Source organism: Acinonyx jubatus, chromosome A1, assembly GCF_027475565.1.
Source record: "Acinonyx jubatus isolate Ajub_Pintada_27869175 chromosome A1, VMU_Ajub_asm_v1.0, whole genome shotgun sequence".
In the NCBI taxonomy this organism is placed as follows: domain Eukaryota; kingdom Metazoa; phylum Chordata; class Mammalia; order Carnivora; family Felidae; genus Acinonyx; species Acinonyx jubatus.
Genome location: NC_069380.1, coordinates 153808969 through 153825508, shown reverse-complemented (window position 1 = coordinate 153825508; position 16540 = coordinate 153808969). Strand labels below are relative to the sequence as shown.

Sequence of the window (16540 nt, the reverse complement as noted above, 5' to 3'; positions counted from 1 at the left end):
GGAGACAGTGACTCAGCCACTCAGTGACTCAGTCTTGATTTCGGCTCAGGTCACGATCTCACAATTCATGGGTTCGAATCCCACATCAGGCTCTGTGCTGAGAGTGTGGAGGCTCACACTCTCTCTATGCCCCTCTCCTCTCTCTCTCTTTCAAAAATAAATAAATGTAAAAAAAAGCGAGGGGGCAAAAATATCAGGTGGCAGCATCAAATATGTATTTTCAAATCATCAGTATGTTTTAAAGAAATATTTAATTTTCCCTCTTATCCCAGACATCATTTTACTTTAGAACTGTAACAATAATTTTTAAATGCTGCTGATAGTCTGGTTTAGCACATGACTGATTTCTATGTTGGTATGATTTTTAGAATTTCAACATTCTTTACTGATCTGGATTTGAATTTCTTTAACCATTTTTAAATGTCCAAGTCAATGAAATACTGTGTTACTGAAATACTGTAAAGAAAAGGAGATTAATCAAGTGAGTTCATTTATGTAACAGCATTATGATATATTACTGAGAAATAGACCCCATGTGACTTTCATGAAAGAACACAGGACTTAAAGGCATGGACAATGCAGAGTTGTGTCATTTTGTATCTGTGTGGCCTTTAACCAATTCTCAACCAGTTTCCTCCTCCACAAATGGGAAAAATAATTCGAGTTTTGTATATATTTCAATATTATTTAAGAATAAAATAAGAATGATTATTCATTTTGAAATTTATGAAGTCCTACTCAGATGTAAATAAACATTGTACACACAAATAAAAATAAATAGTATCTTAATTATAATTTTATCATATATAACCTCTTAAGCCATGAAGCTTTGAGATGTTGATGTCTAGGACATCAAATTTTTTTATCACTTTTATTCAACTATTGATACCATACTAAAGACATTATAACAAAAAATGGAAGGTCATCCTTTATTTTTGAAAGATTGGTATAGGTGTGAAATTGATCTTCATTGTTTGAAGAGTTCACTTAGCAGGTACTTCAAAGTTCATCCAAGACTATATGGGAACATTGAAATTACAGGGTCTTATTATTTTTAGAGACTAAAATCCTTTTAAGAATCTAATGAAAGGTTAGTACCCTCTGCCAGAAAAATATTCCTATCATGTACAGACAGAATTTTGCAAGGAATTCCAAAGGAGTTCCTATCCATGGATCCTAATAAAAACCACCTTGCACCTCCACCTGTTCTATATTCTATCTAGAGTCTGTCTCTTAAACAATCTTGATTCCTGTGTTCGCCCTACCCCATCATTGCTATTCTCCAGCATTCTTCATCAGTGCTCACTCCCAGTGGAGGCAGTAAGAGAGGGAAGGGCTATGAACCAAGCTAACACATACAAGAAGCCAGAGGCTTTGGACAGAAATGGCAGTTGCAAGTACCTTCAGTGAGGCTAGAATAGAGGTAAATTAATCCAAAGAACTAAACTGTTAAGATTTTCACCAATTTACAATTCTACTACTCCTACTAAACAGTTGAATATTTGAAATTCTTTGTACTGGGTTCATTTGTAGCCCGCTCTTCTTTGAGATCCTCTAGAATTTGACCACTCTTCACCCCTAGTAATATAATGTGAAAGTGATTTTTATACTGTAAAGGACTAAAACTGTATAAGAGATATCATGCTCGATTCTGTGAAGAAAAGTTACACAGCGTCACATCCATTGTGTGAAATGTCAGCCAGATGGAAAAACAGACCAAAGGTTTTTTTCTCTGATAGTCCATCTAACAACTGTATATTTTTCCAAGTTTGGAATTTTAATTACCACAATTCCTGCTTTTCCACTAAATCCTCAGCCTGTTTGACTCTTAATTTTATGTCGTTTCACAAATGGCTTTCCATATTCTGTGTCTTCAGATAACGCCACCTTACAGAAGTCAGCATTTGTTAACAACAACCACAACAAAATCCAGGGCAAATATTTTAAAATGCAGACATATTCTTAGAATACCAGAAGAGCATGCTCTTGTTTTGTAACTTTAGCAACAATCGCTCTAGATCTCTAAAAGTGTTAACTGTTTAGAAAATGAGAGTAAGGACATGTAGCTTCTTCATGAGCCAGGTGGATTCACTGTTGTGGAATTTTGAGTTCTATTATCTGATGTCAGTTTAAATTTTTATATTCTAGTGCCAGCATGATCCATGACAATCTATTCTTTAAGGTAGTTTTATTTTTTTATTATATTTTAATTTGAGTGTCATTGATACACAATGTTACATTAGTTTCAGGTGTACAACTTAGCAGTTTGACAAGTTTATACATCATGCTATGCTCACCACAAGTATAGCTACCATCTGTCCCATTACATTGCTATTATAATGTCATTGACCGTGTTCCTTATGCTGTGCTTTTTATTCCCATAACTTACCCATTCCATAACTGGAGACCTATCGCTCCCTTTCCCCTTCACCCATTTTGCCCAACCCCCTGCCTCATCCGCTTAGTTTATTCCCTATATTTATAGTTCTTATTCTGCTTTTTAGGTTTTTTGTTTTGTTTTGTTTTTTAGATTCTATTTATGAGTGGAGTCATACGGTATTTGTCTTTCTCAGTCTGACTTATTTCACTTAGCATAATACCCTCTAGGTCCATCCATGTTGTCTCAAATGGCACAATCTCGTTCTTTTTTATGAATGACAGTCTCTTTTTAAAATAAAATCTATAAGGTAGCAAACTACTTAATAATGAATGTGAAGTACTGAATTAGAGTATTATTTTATGCTTTTAAAAATATGATTGATATTGCAAGATGAATTTTTGCAGTTACATTATGATGTTGATAAGCAACATTGATTTTAAGATTTCCACATTATATAAGCAGAAAACAAAAGGCCTAAAGATTTAAGGTGTGGAAATTCTGCTGAAGCAGCATTAACAGTGAATTCGATTCCCATTAGGTAGTGTTCAGTGAGAGGGGATGTGCGTATGTAGGATTTGAAGACATTTAAAACAGAGAGAGACATTTTTCATTCAGAATGCCAACAGGCATCATTTGGTATCAGAAGCCTGGCTTTTCAACGTTCACTGTATGAGCTTTCATCACCACTCAGAAGTCTCACTGTTTTAAAATGCAGTTATATACTTTTGAGAGACAATTCATAGAAATTAATAGCAAATGATTAAGAAATTGCTCTTTTTTAGAGGGAGAAAAGACATTTGATGCCAAGAAACAGTGAGGGCATGGCTATGAAATTTAGGGCTACTGCTTCCTGATTTAAGTGTAATTTTTTATTAAGCTTTCTTATACTTGTGTTAATCAGAGTCCCTAGTCTTAGTAGATTAAAACCTCTCATGATTCTTTTGATGTGGAGCTATTATTTTTCACTTTCTTTATCTTGCAGACGACTGATGAATTCTTCAGTTTTCTTTAAGCCAAATGGCTCTTTTTTAAGTTTCAGAACCATTTAATTTTATAGAAATAGCATTCTAAAGAAAAAAGTTAGAGTGTAATACTGTAGCGTGTCAACGTGAAGAAATACATTAGAAAGCCAAATGATATTGATAGGCTTTGAAGAGAAAGATCTTTGTGGGCATTTAAAACACCAAGGAATTACAAGACTCTGTTGAAGAGCAGGCTAGTTAAATTGGAGAAGTCAAAGCAAAGACATCTTTCATTACTGACATGCCATCTACTGAAAATAAGTAGAAGTTAGTCCTAAGTAGCTAACAGTGAGCCCCAGGTGCTAACTTCCCTGAAGCACTGAAATAGGAAGTGGTGGAAGAAAGTTGTAAAAAAACCCTCAGGGATTCCTCCTTTTTCCCCCTGTGATCCCTTTAATCCTTGAATTGTCAAACCGCATGGAAAATAATAGAGCTGCGTAGTTCTAAGACGTAAGTGGCATTATCTTTTTAAAAGAAAATATTAGGTCTTTTCACATCTCTGGACAAGAACAGGGCATGCGTTTGGTACAGAAAAGAGTAACTTTGAACAAGAGATGCCTGTTACTTTTTCAGTTTTAATATATTATTATCTATGAGTAAGCAGGCTGCACCCAGTAGGGAAAAAAATTATAGCCAATATTTTATTTTCCTTTTTTTGAAACAGATGATTCAACGAGAAGCAGATGTAAAAAGTAAGGTAACTGCTGTGGCGTTGACAGACTCTGTTCACAATGTGTGGCATCAAGAAGCAGGCAAAACGATTCGAGAATGGATGAGAGAGGTGAGACGAGATTTTTTTTCAATGCTGAGATGAATGAGTGAGAGCCTTTATATCTTGAGCCCCCACCAACTTATATCACCTCCCACCCCCAAACTCCCTTTCTAGAGGCGGAACATTTAGAGAGAATATAAAAAAGTAGACATGCTTGAAATAATAATAGAAAACCCTTCTGAAGAACAAATGTGTTTCTGAAAGCCCTTCTCCCTTTTTTTGGCTTTCTGTAGCATGTTATGTATGCATATAGTATACAGTAGGAACTTGGGCTAAAGAAGGTCATGATCTGTTAGGAGGTTATTATTCTCTGATTTTTTAATTTTCCCACCAGCTATTTAGCATTGGTGCAGCTCAGTTACAGGAAAGTAGCTTAATGTACATTGGGTCTCACCCTTTTCTTGAAAGGTGGTCAGTATGTGACACTTCTTAATGGATTGGCTCACTACTGCCAGTAGGGGGAGAAGTAAAAAGCTGATAGCGTTTTGCCAGATGGACCCTTGGGCCTGGAGAAACCTATGGGCTGGTCATGGTCCAAGCTCAGGATAAGAAAACTTCTTTTACCATTCCTGAGGGCTAGTGAGCCTGAAAACTATCATGATTCGTTGAACATGCTCCTTTTTTTTTTTTTTTTTAACTTTCAACCTATTATTTCTTTTATTTTGGTTATAGATGTACAGCTGAAACTTCTTTTTTATTTATACTTATCTTTCTAATATTACAAGCAATTGACATCATCTACACCATGCTATATCACTTGTCCAAATCATATATTTCTTTAAATGAGAACTAGTTGACCTTCCTGATTTTCTCCCACTTGTTCTTAATAGAAAACCCAGACATTTATTCAGCAGACCTCTTACCATGGGTATGGTGGGCAACTTCTACCAGCCCTTATGGTGTGCTGTAAGGACTGGAGAGTTAATGTTTGGAAAGAGTCTTGAATATATAGAAGGACTAAGCTGTATAATCCCATAGTGGTATAATCATAATATTACCAGTGTGTTTTCACTGTTGTTGTTATTCTTTCCATTAGAAAAAGGTTAGAGAGGGAGGGAGCCAAACCATAAGAGACTCTTAAAAAACTGAGAACAAGCTGAGGGTTGATGGGGGGTGGGAGGGAGGGGAGGCTGTGTGATAGGCATTGAGGAGGGTACCTGTTGGGATGAGCGCTGGGTGTTGTATGGAAACCAATTTGACAATAAATTTCAGATTTAAAAAAAAAGAGAGAAGAAAAAGTACCTTCATGATGCAAAAATCTAAAATATTTTTACTCCATTCCTCATAATGTTATAAATATATAAAGGTGGACTTTTCATCTGTTCTAACATCCAGGTGATTTCTAACCACATTGCTTTTCATATTTCTCCTTCCACAATTTATCCACATCCTTAATTATCTTCTCCAAGGGCCTAATTTTTTTTCAAGAGAAATTTTGTGTATTTCATGCCTATACTTTTTTTTTGTCCGAGTGGGTGTGAAAACATCTCCCAGCATTATGTAAGTAGTAAGATTAATAAGCGTACCTTTTCCCCCACATATAACCACTATGGAACTTAGTACTTGTCCCAAACTAGAAACATCCCTGTTCATCATTTCTTAATTGGAACTTCTTCATATCTCATTCCAGGTGACGAACATAACAAAATTTATTTTGATTTATTATGATTTACCATAAGTTGTTATTCAAATTCCATTTAGTTAAGGTACATTGTAATATTAGTTTCAGATGTACAATGTCGTGATTCAGCACTTCCATACAGCACTCAGTTCTCATCTGAGTGCACTCCTTAATCCCCATCACCTATATCACCCATCCCCGCCCCCCCTCCTGCCTACCTGCCCTTTGGTAACCAGCAGCTGCTTCTCTATAGTAGATTTATTTCTTCAACTGTTTGTAACGAAGACTGGAGTAGGTGCTGCCTTCAAAAATCAGAATATATTAATCTATGCCTTTTTTCATCTGACTGAAATAGGCAATAGTTGAATTCATCTTAATTTAATCAGCACTGGCATTAATTTCTTTGTAAGCATAGTTTTTATTAAAATTTTTAATATTATATAATTTTATAAATGACCTATTCCTGAATAGTTCTTTTAATTCCCTCATTTATGCCTTAAGCATGAAATTGCATGAAGAGTTTTTTATTATGACATACCGAAATTCAGACTCTAACTCAGTCACTTACCTAAGAGTGTGATCTTGGCTAAGTTATTTAATCTCTTTGAGATTCAGTTTTTCATCTCTGAAATATGATACCTGCCTTGCAAGTACAGTTGGAAAATAGCATACATAAAAAAAATGCATGGACATTGGCATTTTAAAGAAGTTCAATAAATCATAGTTCTTACTGTTGTTACCTTCTTGCCCGCAAGTAATATAAAATACATGAGTTGTATTCTTTTGTTTTATGAATGATTTGCATATTCAAAATATCTTGCCATAGGGTAGTAATTCAGTGCAAGGAGTTAGAAGAACTGAGTTTTGATAATGATCTGGCTTAGTCACTCACTAGCTAAATCACTAACTGAGATCTGGCATATACCAGGTACTCTACTGAAGGCTTATTGTCTTGGGAAAGCCACCTCATCATTCTGGGCCTGTTTCAGATATAGTAATTCCTATCCCATCTACTTTGTGAACTACTTTGTGAAAAAAAGTAGTGTTCTAGAAAACACTGTAATATCCCAGAGATGAAAATTATTAGATCTCTGTTGTGGAACTTTGTAGTTATCCCTGCTCGGAGTGCCTCTCTAAAACAAGAATAAAAAAGGAGACTTTGGAAGCCTTTGCCAGATATCCTTGTAGGAACCCACCTAAATGTGTGACCCCCTCAGGGAGAATTCAGTATGGTTTGGCATAATAAGAATCTGGTGTTTCTCAGCACTCAGGATAAAACTCTGTCGCTTTTTCTTTCTCTTTTTTTAGTCTCTGTCCACTCTGCAAGACTCCTTGAAATAATGAAGAACAAACAACCCTGGGTTCAGTGAATAGAAAAGAGCTGTTGTCTTGAGCACGGGTGTTGAGAGAAGGGTGTGGTAGGGTAATGTCTGTGTCCCTCAGCACCTCCTCCTCTGGCTTCAGTTGCAATCGGCTCAAAATCTTAAGATATTTTGCAAATATGCCTCCCAAGAAAAACAACTTCACTTAACTGGAATGTTGTCCATAAAAATAGTAGTCTGGTTATAGATGAAGCCTCATTGCTTTTGGCCTCTTAATGATTAACTCCCTTATTTCACCAAACACCACTTTAAAAACATTAGAAGTGTCTCCTGGTACAAACTGCCTGGTCATTCTTCTTATACTACAAATTGATAAAACTGCTTTTTGTTTTGTAAGCATATTTAAATTAATATAAAGATATTGATTTTAACTATTCACTTAGTATAAAAAGCTGATTTACTTTTTTTTTAATTTTAGCAATTAGCACACAGAAAGAAAGTTAAGTACTATATTCTTGTATTACTTATATAATTTTAAAATAACAATTTGAGGGCTACTTTTGACAATCACTCTGAGTGAGAACTACTCCCAACCAAAAGACCAAGAATCCATACTTAACCATGACTCATGAGGAGAGGTAAAAAGTAGCCTGAGGCAGCTCCTAAAAGACACTTCGTATCTCAAGCTCCAGGACTGTCAAGTGGGTGAGACCTGCAGGATATTATGCTAGATGAAATAATTAAAAAAAAAAAAAAAAAAACAGACACAATTAAAAATACTACATGATCACACTTACATGTGGAATCTAAAAAGGTTGATTACATAGAAACAGAACAGTGGTTACCAGTGGCAGGGAGGTGAGATAAATGGTCAAAGGGTACAAAGTTGCATTTATGAAGGGTACATAAGTCTAGAGGCCCAATGTACAGCATGATGTGCAAATATATCTCCAGATACTTTGCACAGGATACTTAGTACCTATTCAATACTGATTGAATACTAGAAATTTGCCAAGAGAATAGATTTCTGGTTCTTTCACACAACACACACACACACACACACACACACACACACACACACACACAAATGGTAACTATGTGAGAAAATTAATTAGCCTGACTGTAGTAACCATTCCACAATGTATGCCTGTTTCAAATCATCACCATCACATTGTACACCTTAAATACATACTTTTAATTTTTTTTTAAAAAAAGCTGAGTGGGCAAATGTCATTTCCTGACATATTCTTGACCTCTGAAAATCTCCAGCCAAGCCAGATGTATGGTTCTACATAACTGTCATGAACCCTTACCCAGCACCATCAGATCTAAGTGGCAGTCCTTGGAAATACAATCTGCTGAATTGTAGTTGTTCTTGTCTGAGGACACAATGCCTTCCATTTTAAAGCTCTACCTCTAAGGCATTGGTGGATCTCAGGTAAATAAAATAAAAATGAGGAAGTACCTAAATTCAACCAGGTCAGCAAATATATCTCCAGCTACCTTGCACAGGATACTTAGTACATATTTTCCTCTTTAAATATAATAGACTAAGTTCTAATCTTCTTATTAAAAATTTTAATTCATTTCATATCTACACTGAAATATTGTTCCCAACATTTTGGATTTCATAAAGAAGACAGTTTATAACCACAAAAAAACTGTGAGTTCATTATTTCAGAGTAAAAGACCTTTGAATTGAGAACACTTAACTCTAAGAAATACTCTCTGTATTGCCAATTTTTTTTCCCCTCAAACCCAGAGAAACTTTAGTTACATTGTGCATCCCAAACTCTTGGCTCTGGCCAGGGGCTTCCTTCTCTCTGGTTGGGATGAGACAGGGATACATCAGAGGCCCAAACATGTTTCACTTGCTATCTATAGTAAAGCATGCCTGGCTGCTCCTTAGAATAGGATCTCCAGGGGCTTAGGACACACTCCAGCATGTTCTGAATTTAGGTAGGACTTTCCTACTCAGCTGCCTCTGTTGCCGTCCAGGACACTACACTAGTGTCCATCTCAGCTGAAGAACTGGGGTGAGGGCAAAGTGAGGGTGAAGCGAGAAGAGGAATAGAATAAGCATTAGGAAAACAATGAAAGAAATTTGGTTTTTAACTCTAGTTTTTAAACTATAGAAATGCATCTCAGAATAGGAAGTTGGGAAAAAAAAAAGAATAGGAAGTTGGATTTGATATGATGGAATTTCAGACAGATTGAATTCATGTGAATTCAGGTGTAATGGCTGTGTGTTTCTCATATTTATTTCCATGTATTTTGCATACGTTTACATTAATAATAATATTATTATTATCACTTTATTTATTTATTTTGTTATGCTCTGTCACATGGCAAACATATTTTTTGATTGTTTTACCCTTTTCTCTACATATTTTTCCCGGTGGGATAAAAATGTTACACGAACGTGCACACACATGTCCATGTACGCTCATCAAACTTCTTTCAAGCCTTAACTGTCCTTCACAGGTACTTTGTCATTCCAGAGAACTTTTGGACATACTCACTTTATAGGATGTTTACTTTCTAACCTATTTTTATGAGAGATCAAAGACTAAACATGGATCTAGATAAAAACTGAAATTTCAGAATCATAAATATTAACCTATCTTTTGTTTTAAATGTTTGATTTAAAGGTGACCTGGGTAAAATCCATTTTATTCAGCTTTTTAAAGTCAGTGATAATGAGTTAGAAAATGATTAATCGCCTACATATTGTAATGTACCATCATTTTCATTAATACTAGACATGTCCTATAAGACGTAGTTTTACATATGTGAAGTGTAGGTGAGCAGTATTAAGACTGACATATCACCTGGGTAATAGCTGACTTTCATCAGATTTGGAGATACTACGAGGATGAATAATAATTAAAATATATACCTAATCGCTGCCTGTCTGTAGGTAGTGCTAATTGCTGTCATTGAAAAGACTGAATTGTTTAAGAAAAAGAGAGAAAAAGGGAAAGTCATTCTTCATTGAAGCTATCTCCCTGTATCATTGGGAGCCTATTTTTAGTACCTATAGAAGTCATGATTTTTGAATTTATTAGGGGCTGTGATGAATGATAAAACGAATCATCCATTTACATATCTTGACACTGCTTTGGAGAATACTTATTTCTTACAAGCAAGTGTCACATTGTATATAAAAGCTGGCTAATTGTGTGCTAATCTTCTGCATTATCTAGAACTCTGTGATGTGGTATTCTATCAATAATAATATTAATTTTACTTATTTCAGATGTATCAAATATCTTCTAAAACCCTACTTCTTTTATAATTTCTGTTTTCTCACATTGTATAATTTTGCATTCATCTGCTAATTAAGATTAGGAGTGCTAGTTATAGAATACATATTCACTTTAAACCATCAAGCTTTTGTAATACATAAAATACTAATATTTTATCCATTTTAAATATAAAAAGAGAGAAAGCATTTAAGAACATTACTAGATGTTGTGTTTGTTTTCATGGTTTTTTTTTTTTTCCACACAGTTCAATAGTTTCATTGATCTACTGTTTCTTACAAAAATCTGCCATGCTTTGTGAACTTCACTTTCTAATCTCATACAGCAACCCTTCCTTTATGTTATTCCTGCTCTCCCTGGTCCCAGAACAGTAGGGTTGCCTTGACAAATCTATTCAAAAGCCATTCCTCGGCCTTTATTGGTGGGGACTGGGGCCTTTGAAATTCTCTCCTCACTGCAACACAGCTGACATCTTCTTCCAGACAGAATGAATTAAGGAAATACAATAAGACACTTGATCTACCAGTCAAGGATCTTTCCACAGTGAGGACGGATTCCATGGTGCACAACCAGGGCAGCAAGCATCTAAAAATATACAATACATGCTTGTTTACCAGAATAGCAATCAGCAATTTTTCCAACATGATTGATAGGATGATTTCTTTTAAAATAAAATCTGTCTGGAAATTCAGTGTGTGTGTGTGTGTGTGTGTGTGTGTGTGTGTGTGTGTGTGTTAGAAATTTTTTAAAAGGCATATGAGGCTAATCACATTTTTTAAGCCAGACTTTAAATACAGAATCAAAATGTATAGAAGGAATATACAATGTTTTTATTTCATTTGTCTGAATGGTAAGTCATCATTATCTTAAAGATTGGCTTTAATATTGAAGGCTTTGTGTCCTCAACCACACAGCTTCAATTCACTAGGTTGTATTTCTTTTGAACTATTTGATACAGCCTTCATTGAACCCAGGTTGAAGTAAAAAATTACAGTATATTTATATAAGCCAAATTTTAAGGAGTAAATGCAAAATTTATTTCTTGTAGTATTACAGAGACAAAGCTATAGTTCAAAAATGAAGCTATTCTTTCATATGATCAAGTTAATATTTATTTCCATCTAAAAATTAAAAATGGACATCCTTTTCAGTTTTCCTTAATTATAATCTTAGCCTTTTGTTGTAAATGTATTCCATCATCATTCACAGAAGCTTACATGTCTTCTTATCAGAACAGATAATTTGCTGAATTGTAGAAGATAAACTTTTTTCCACAGCCACATTGGTCATGAATAATACTGACTGTTTATATAAGAATTTTTTTTTTACAGTGCATGGAAAAGAAATTGGATATACTTCTAGTGGTTGATTATATAGGATAAATTTATCTCTGCAGCCAGAAAAGTTGGTCTTGGTTTAAAAAATGTTTCAACGGAAAATTGTCTCTATTGCATTGCAGAATTGTTGTAATTGGGTCTCTAGCTCAGAACCATTAGACACATCAGTGGAGTCCATGCTGCCCGATTGTCCTCGAGTCTCAGCAGGTATGTGTTTGATGAGAAATGTGTGGGTTTTTTTTTAGGGTGAGAAATATGCTAATGAAATGTGGAATTCTATTTTGCGAATTAAGCATGTTGTTCTGCCTCGTATCTTTGAATGAATTATTGGTAACATACGGCATGGGTCTGATCTACTACCAGAAATTTGTTAAGTGGCTGAAAATGCTTACTAACAAACCTAGTAAAGATGAATAGGTGAAGCAATTTGCAAGTAATATAGACAGTTGCCGCTGAAGCTTAGGGAGACAGGATGTACATAAATAAAAAGTTGATTAAGACAGGGACTGGTAGCTAATCAGGATCTCAGAATATTTGCCTTGGATTGAGTACCAAGTCAGTGATAGAACAGGCAGTCAAGGCTGTGAGTTCAGAGAAGAGAGATTGCTGTGACCTTTAGAAAAATTTTTCATGCAGAATATTTTGGCTGGACCTCGTGTAATAGGTAGGATGTGGATTATAGAAAGACATCAGGATGATATTCTAGGCAAAGGGAACAGAGCAGTGTAAGGAATAAGGGCTGGAATGGATCTGAAAATGTTCACAGGCAACAAAGGCAACATGGGCCTGCCTACTGGAAGAGGTAGAGGGTGAGGTACCTCAGGAAGCAGGTGAGCTTAAGAAGACAATTTAAGGATGGAATTGACCTCCAGCCAACAGAGTTTGTACGTTAATCTCTAATGTCTAGATAAGAGGAGTGATGATATTTTTTGTTGCTTTCTGGTTTTGGCTTTCACAATTCCCAACCAGTTTGGATGGTAAACACAAAATGAGCAGTGGTATCTGGTTATGGCTGCAGAACAAAAATGGGCTTGCTTTGGCCAGAGATGTCAGAGAACAAGCAGAAGTTTTGAACACAAATTATTCCATAGGACAGTCATAGTGAACAGTTAATCACTAAGCACTTAGAGTTGCAGACATGTGTATATAATTGAAGGAAATAATTTGGAGAACAGTTCAAACATTAGGTAAAGAACTATTATGTAAAAAATTATTACCACTGTATTTCACTATCACAAATACCTAAACTTGAACTCAGCCTCACTGTCATAGATAAACTTTTCAGGTCTGTCAGTCAAGGTTCAATCAGAGAAACAGATAGGAGATATATATGCTACAATATATCTATATAATATGTATATGTGTGTATTTATATATATTATACAGTGTATATGTTATATATTATAGTATATATAATCATTCATATACATGTATGGTATTATATATATATTATATAATTAACTTTCTTTATTATCAGTAGTTATGTTCTATAAAGTCGCTGAGAATGCTGAATTAGTGAATCCTGGGGAAATACAAGATTAGGTTCCTACAAGCTTCTGGCCACAACATTTTTATTAACCAATGTATAACCTTGCTTTGTGAATGTTTCTATTTAAAGACACCTTATTTAATAAATATTGTTGAGTTCTCTAACGTTGAACTCACAGCCATCAACACTGTAACTCGTACCTGAATGCAGCTTATCTAACACATTAATTTTCTCCATAAGACACATCACGGTCTTCTTAGGAACACTAGGGCTTAGTGGTTAGAAACACTAGACAATACTTCAGTGCTATCCTTGGAGGCCATTTCAGCCAGTGAAATTGCCAAAAAAAAAAAAAAAGCACAAAAATGTGAAAAACATGGCACTAAATAGTCTGTGGAAAGGACACTGAAACAAGAGAACTGAAACCAGAAAGTTAAGCATGGCCTTATTTGACCTTTGTTAGGAATGCAAGCTAGGCAACTCACATTTTTCACCACTCTGCACATGAGCATCAATTTGGGGGTTTTAAATAAATTTTAGTAAGTAGGTGAATTCACAAATGTGGAATCCACAAATAATGAGGATTGACTATATATAGTAAAGGATTTGTTAAAAGGATTTGACCTGGGATTTGACCAGAGCTGGTTAAGCTCTGTAAGAATGTCGACTTTGCATCCATGCTGGAGCTTGAGACCACAGAGCAGACCTTTGTGAAAGGGAGATGGATGTAAAGTGATGGAGAGCAAGAATGAGACCCCCATAAGCATGAACTGGAGCCCATGAGGATGGACATAAGCTCATGTTAGTTCTTTTTGCTTCTGTCCTTGGTGGTGTGGGTGTCCTATAGAAGGCAGTGTCCTATCCACACAGACACACACACACACACACACACACCTGGCCCAGGCATCAGGGATGCTGAAGGGGAATTCAGTGAGGGTGGAACAGGTGCACTTCTGGCCACTCATGCCGGTGCTTGAGCTAGCAGATGAACTACAACACACATGAGCTAGAAATGGCTGCCGCTTGACTTCAGCCCTCCAAACGTCCCACAGAAATTTCCTTTCTGTAGCATCCTAACCAGAAACACAATTTGAAACATAGTTCTGGGAAACATAGTTCAGTGTAGCCAAACTGACACATTACAGAGCCTCCACATTCACCCCTTGTCACCTTGGCAGTTATCCACATCTTCTTAAACCAAACTTAATCTGCAAATAATTGTAGACATTAACAAAGTCACGCTTGCACCTGATGTGATACAACTATCCCATGTACGAACGAAAACACACAACCCCTTTCCTCAGGAAAGGATACAAAGTTCTTTTATTGTCTTTGGCTGATGTCCACTCTTCTTACCTTTTGTATCCTGTAATTTAAATACTGAGAGATAAAGCTAATTATGCTGACACATCTTACATGAAATGATAAAGAAATAAGAGAGGAAAACAAAAATGTTTAATATGTGTGTTCAAATCAAAATAAGAAAGAAATACCCATAGTTATTACATTCCTCATTTTTGTAACTGGCCCTGTAGCTATAGCTGGTATTTAAAACTACCTTCATTCCACGTTCCCTTTGTTCTTAACAAGCACCTCAGCTGGTCATGGTTCCTTGCCTGGTCGGCTGACCCATACCTTCATTGGAAACAGCCGGGCCATTAGGTATCCTGCCTGAATTAGATGGTTGTAGATTTCTGTTGACATTCATCACAGGAAATACTAACGGGTGTCCTAGATGGTTTGCTGTATTGCAGACACACTCCTCTTTATCCCCATTGTGTAGTAGCCACTTGGTTATCCCTTAGTAATCAGGATCAATCACCCCAGCCAATATAGTAATACTCTTCCATTCCTTGTTAATTCAGTGGTGTAAGGAGCCCATAGTGGCAAGATGACAGTCTCAGCTTCCAGTTCAATGGAATCATTGTTGTGTCACTCAATAGAAGCATTCCTCTCTGTGGAACTAAGACCTTTAGATCAGCAGAGCCTGAAATCATAGAAATGAGGAGACACAGTTTTGTTAGTAGGTCACTGAGGGTAATAACAAGAGAAACCAGTCCCATTTCCATCCCTTCATTCCCAGATCTGGGAGAATTATCACATGAATTAAATGCTGATTTAGGGTATGTACCACACCCTAGAATACCAATGTATTCTCAACCCCACGAGGTGTTGTCACCTAACAGGCACTGTAACCTAGTCACCATTTTATGAAGCCTGCTGCTTAAGGGATAACAGGGAATATGGTAAGACCAGTGAATGTGGGTCTTTCTTGTCCTCTGACTTGGCTAAGGCTCTTGTCCTCTGACTGGATCTCTCTGATGGAAGCCAACTGCTGTATTGTGAGTAGCTCTGTGCAGAGGCCCATGTGGAAAAGAATTGGTGGCTCTGGCCAGGAGTCAGTGAGTACCTGAGGCCTGCCCTCAGCCAGGTGTGTGACCTTGGAAAAGGATTCTCTCACAGATCAGCCTTGAGATACAGCCAACTCTGATTATGGTGAGACCCTATGCCAGCTACTCAGCTAAGCCACACTCAGATTCCTAACACACAGAAGCTGTGTGTGCTCAATGTGTATCGTTTTAGGCTGCCCAGTTTTGGGGTTAATTCTTCTTCAGGAGTAAGTAATTTATACAACAGATTTAAACTGCACCTCTGGTGACCGCTCAAGCCTATGTAGAAACCACCAGAAGCTTTTTGGGGGCTGAAGCCTTATAAGGCTCATCCTGCTCTGATATCGTAGGATTTAAGAGCAGCTTTCTAAAAAGGCAGTAAAAAGCTCATTGAAGATAATTCATTCCTAGCCTTGTTCCCTGACTGCCTCATTAGACTTTGCTGTACAATGTATCAGAGAAAAGATGTTAAGTTTCTTCTTTATCACATTTGCACACTATATCATTTGATCACTAAGTCTTCTCACTATGTAGCTCTTATTTTTCTTAGGACAGAATTTGCTGCTCCCTGTAACTTTTCTGTTCCCTTTGGGTTTTTATTCCAAAAAAATTTGCTTAAATCAGAAGGAGATTTCATGTTCACTCCCCAGCATATATCTATCTATTCCTCAAATGTTTTTCTATCACTTATTATATTCCAGGTACTATTCTGGAAGTTGGGGGCATAGCAGTAAACAATAGCTTATCATGACTATCTTTTCTCCCCCCAAAATAAAAAAAAAAAAAAAATTAAAAAGAACTGTTTCCTGGACCTCTGCTAGTGGTAGATTCCTCCCTTTGAAACTGGCATCATGAGAAAAGAGGGCCAAACCCCCAGCATTTTCCACACATACTTATAAAAACTGAACAGTTTTTCAATCAAAATCAGTGATTTCTCTCAA

The 16540-nt window shown here is 36.2% G+C and overlaps 1 protein-coding gene across 12 annotated transcripts in view; it reads left to right on the top strand.

The window, feature by feature from the left end:
* The window catches only part of FAM172A (family with sequence similarity 172 member A), a 424698-nt gene that overhangs the window by 267182 nt on the left and 140976 nt on the right, over window positions 1-16540 (top strand). For 8 of the 12 annotated variants that reach the window (XM_027038012.2, XM_015065295.3, XM_053201207.1 and 5 more), the window contains 2 exons: window positions 4067-4183; window positions 11843-11927. In XM_027038012.2, the coding sequence (XP_026893813.1) occupies window positions 4067-4183; window positions 11843-11927 (202 nt within the window). Of the gene's footprint in view, window positions 1-4066; window positions 4184-11842; window positions 11928-16300; window positions 16366-16396; window positions 16531-16540 lie in introns of those variants that run through there. The other 4 variants (XM_027037984.2, XM_027037977.2, XM_053203506.1 and 1 more) reach the window with 4 other exon arrangements.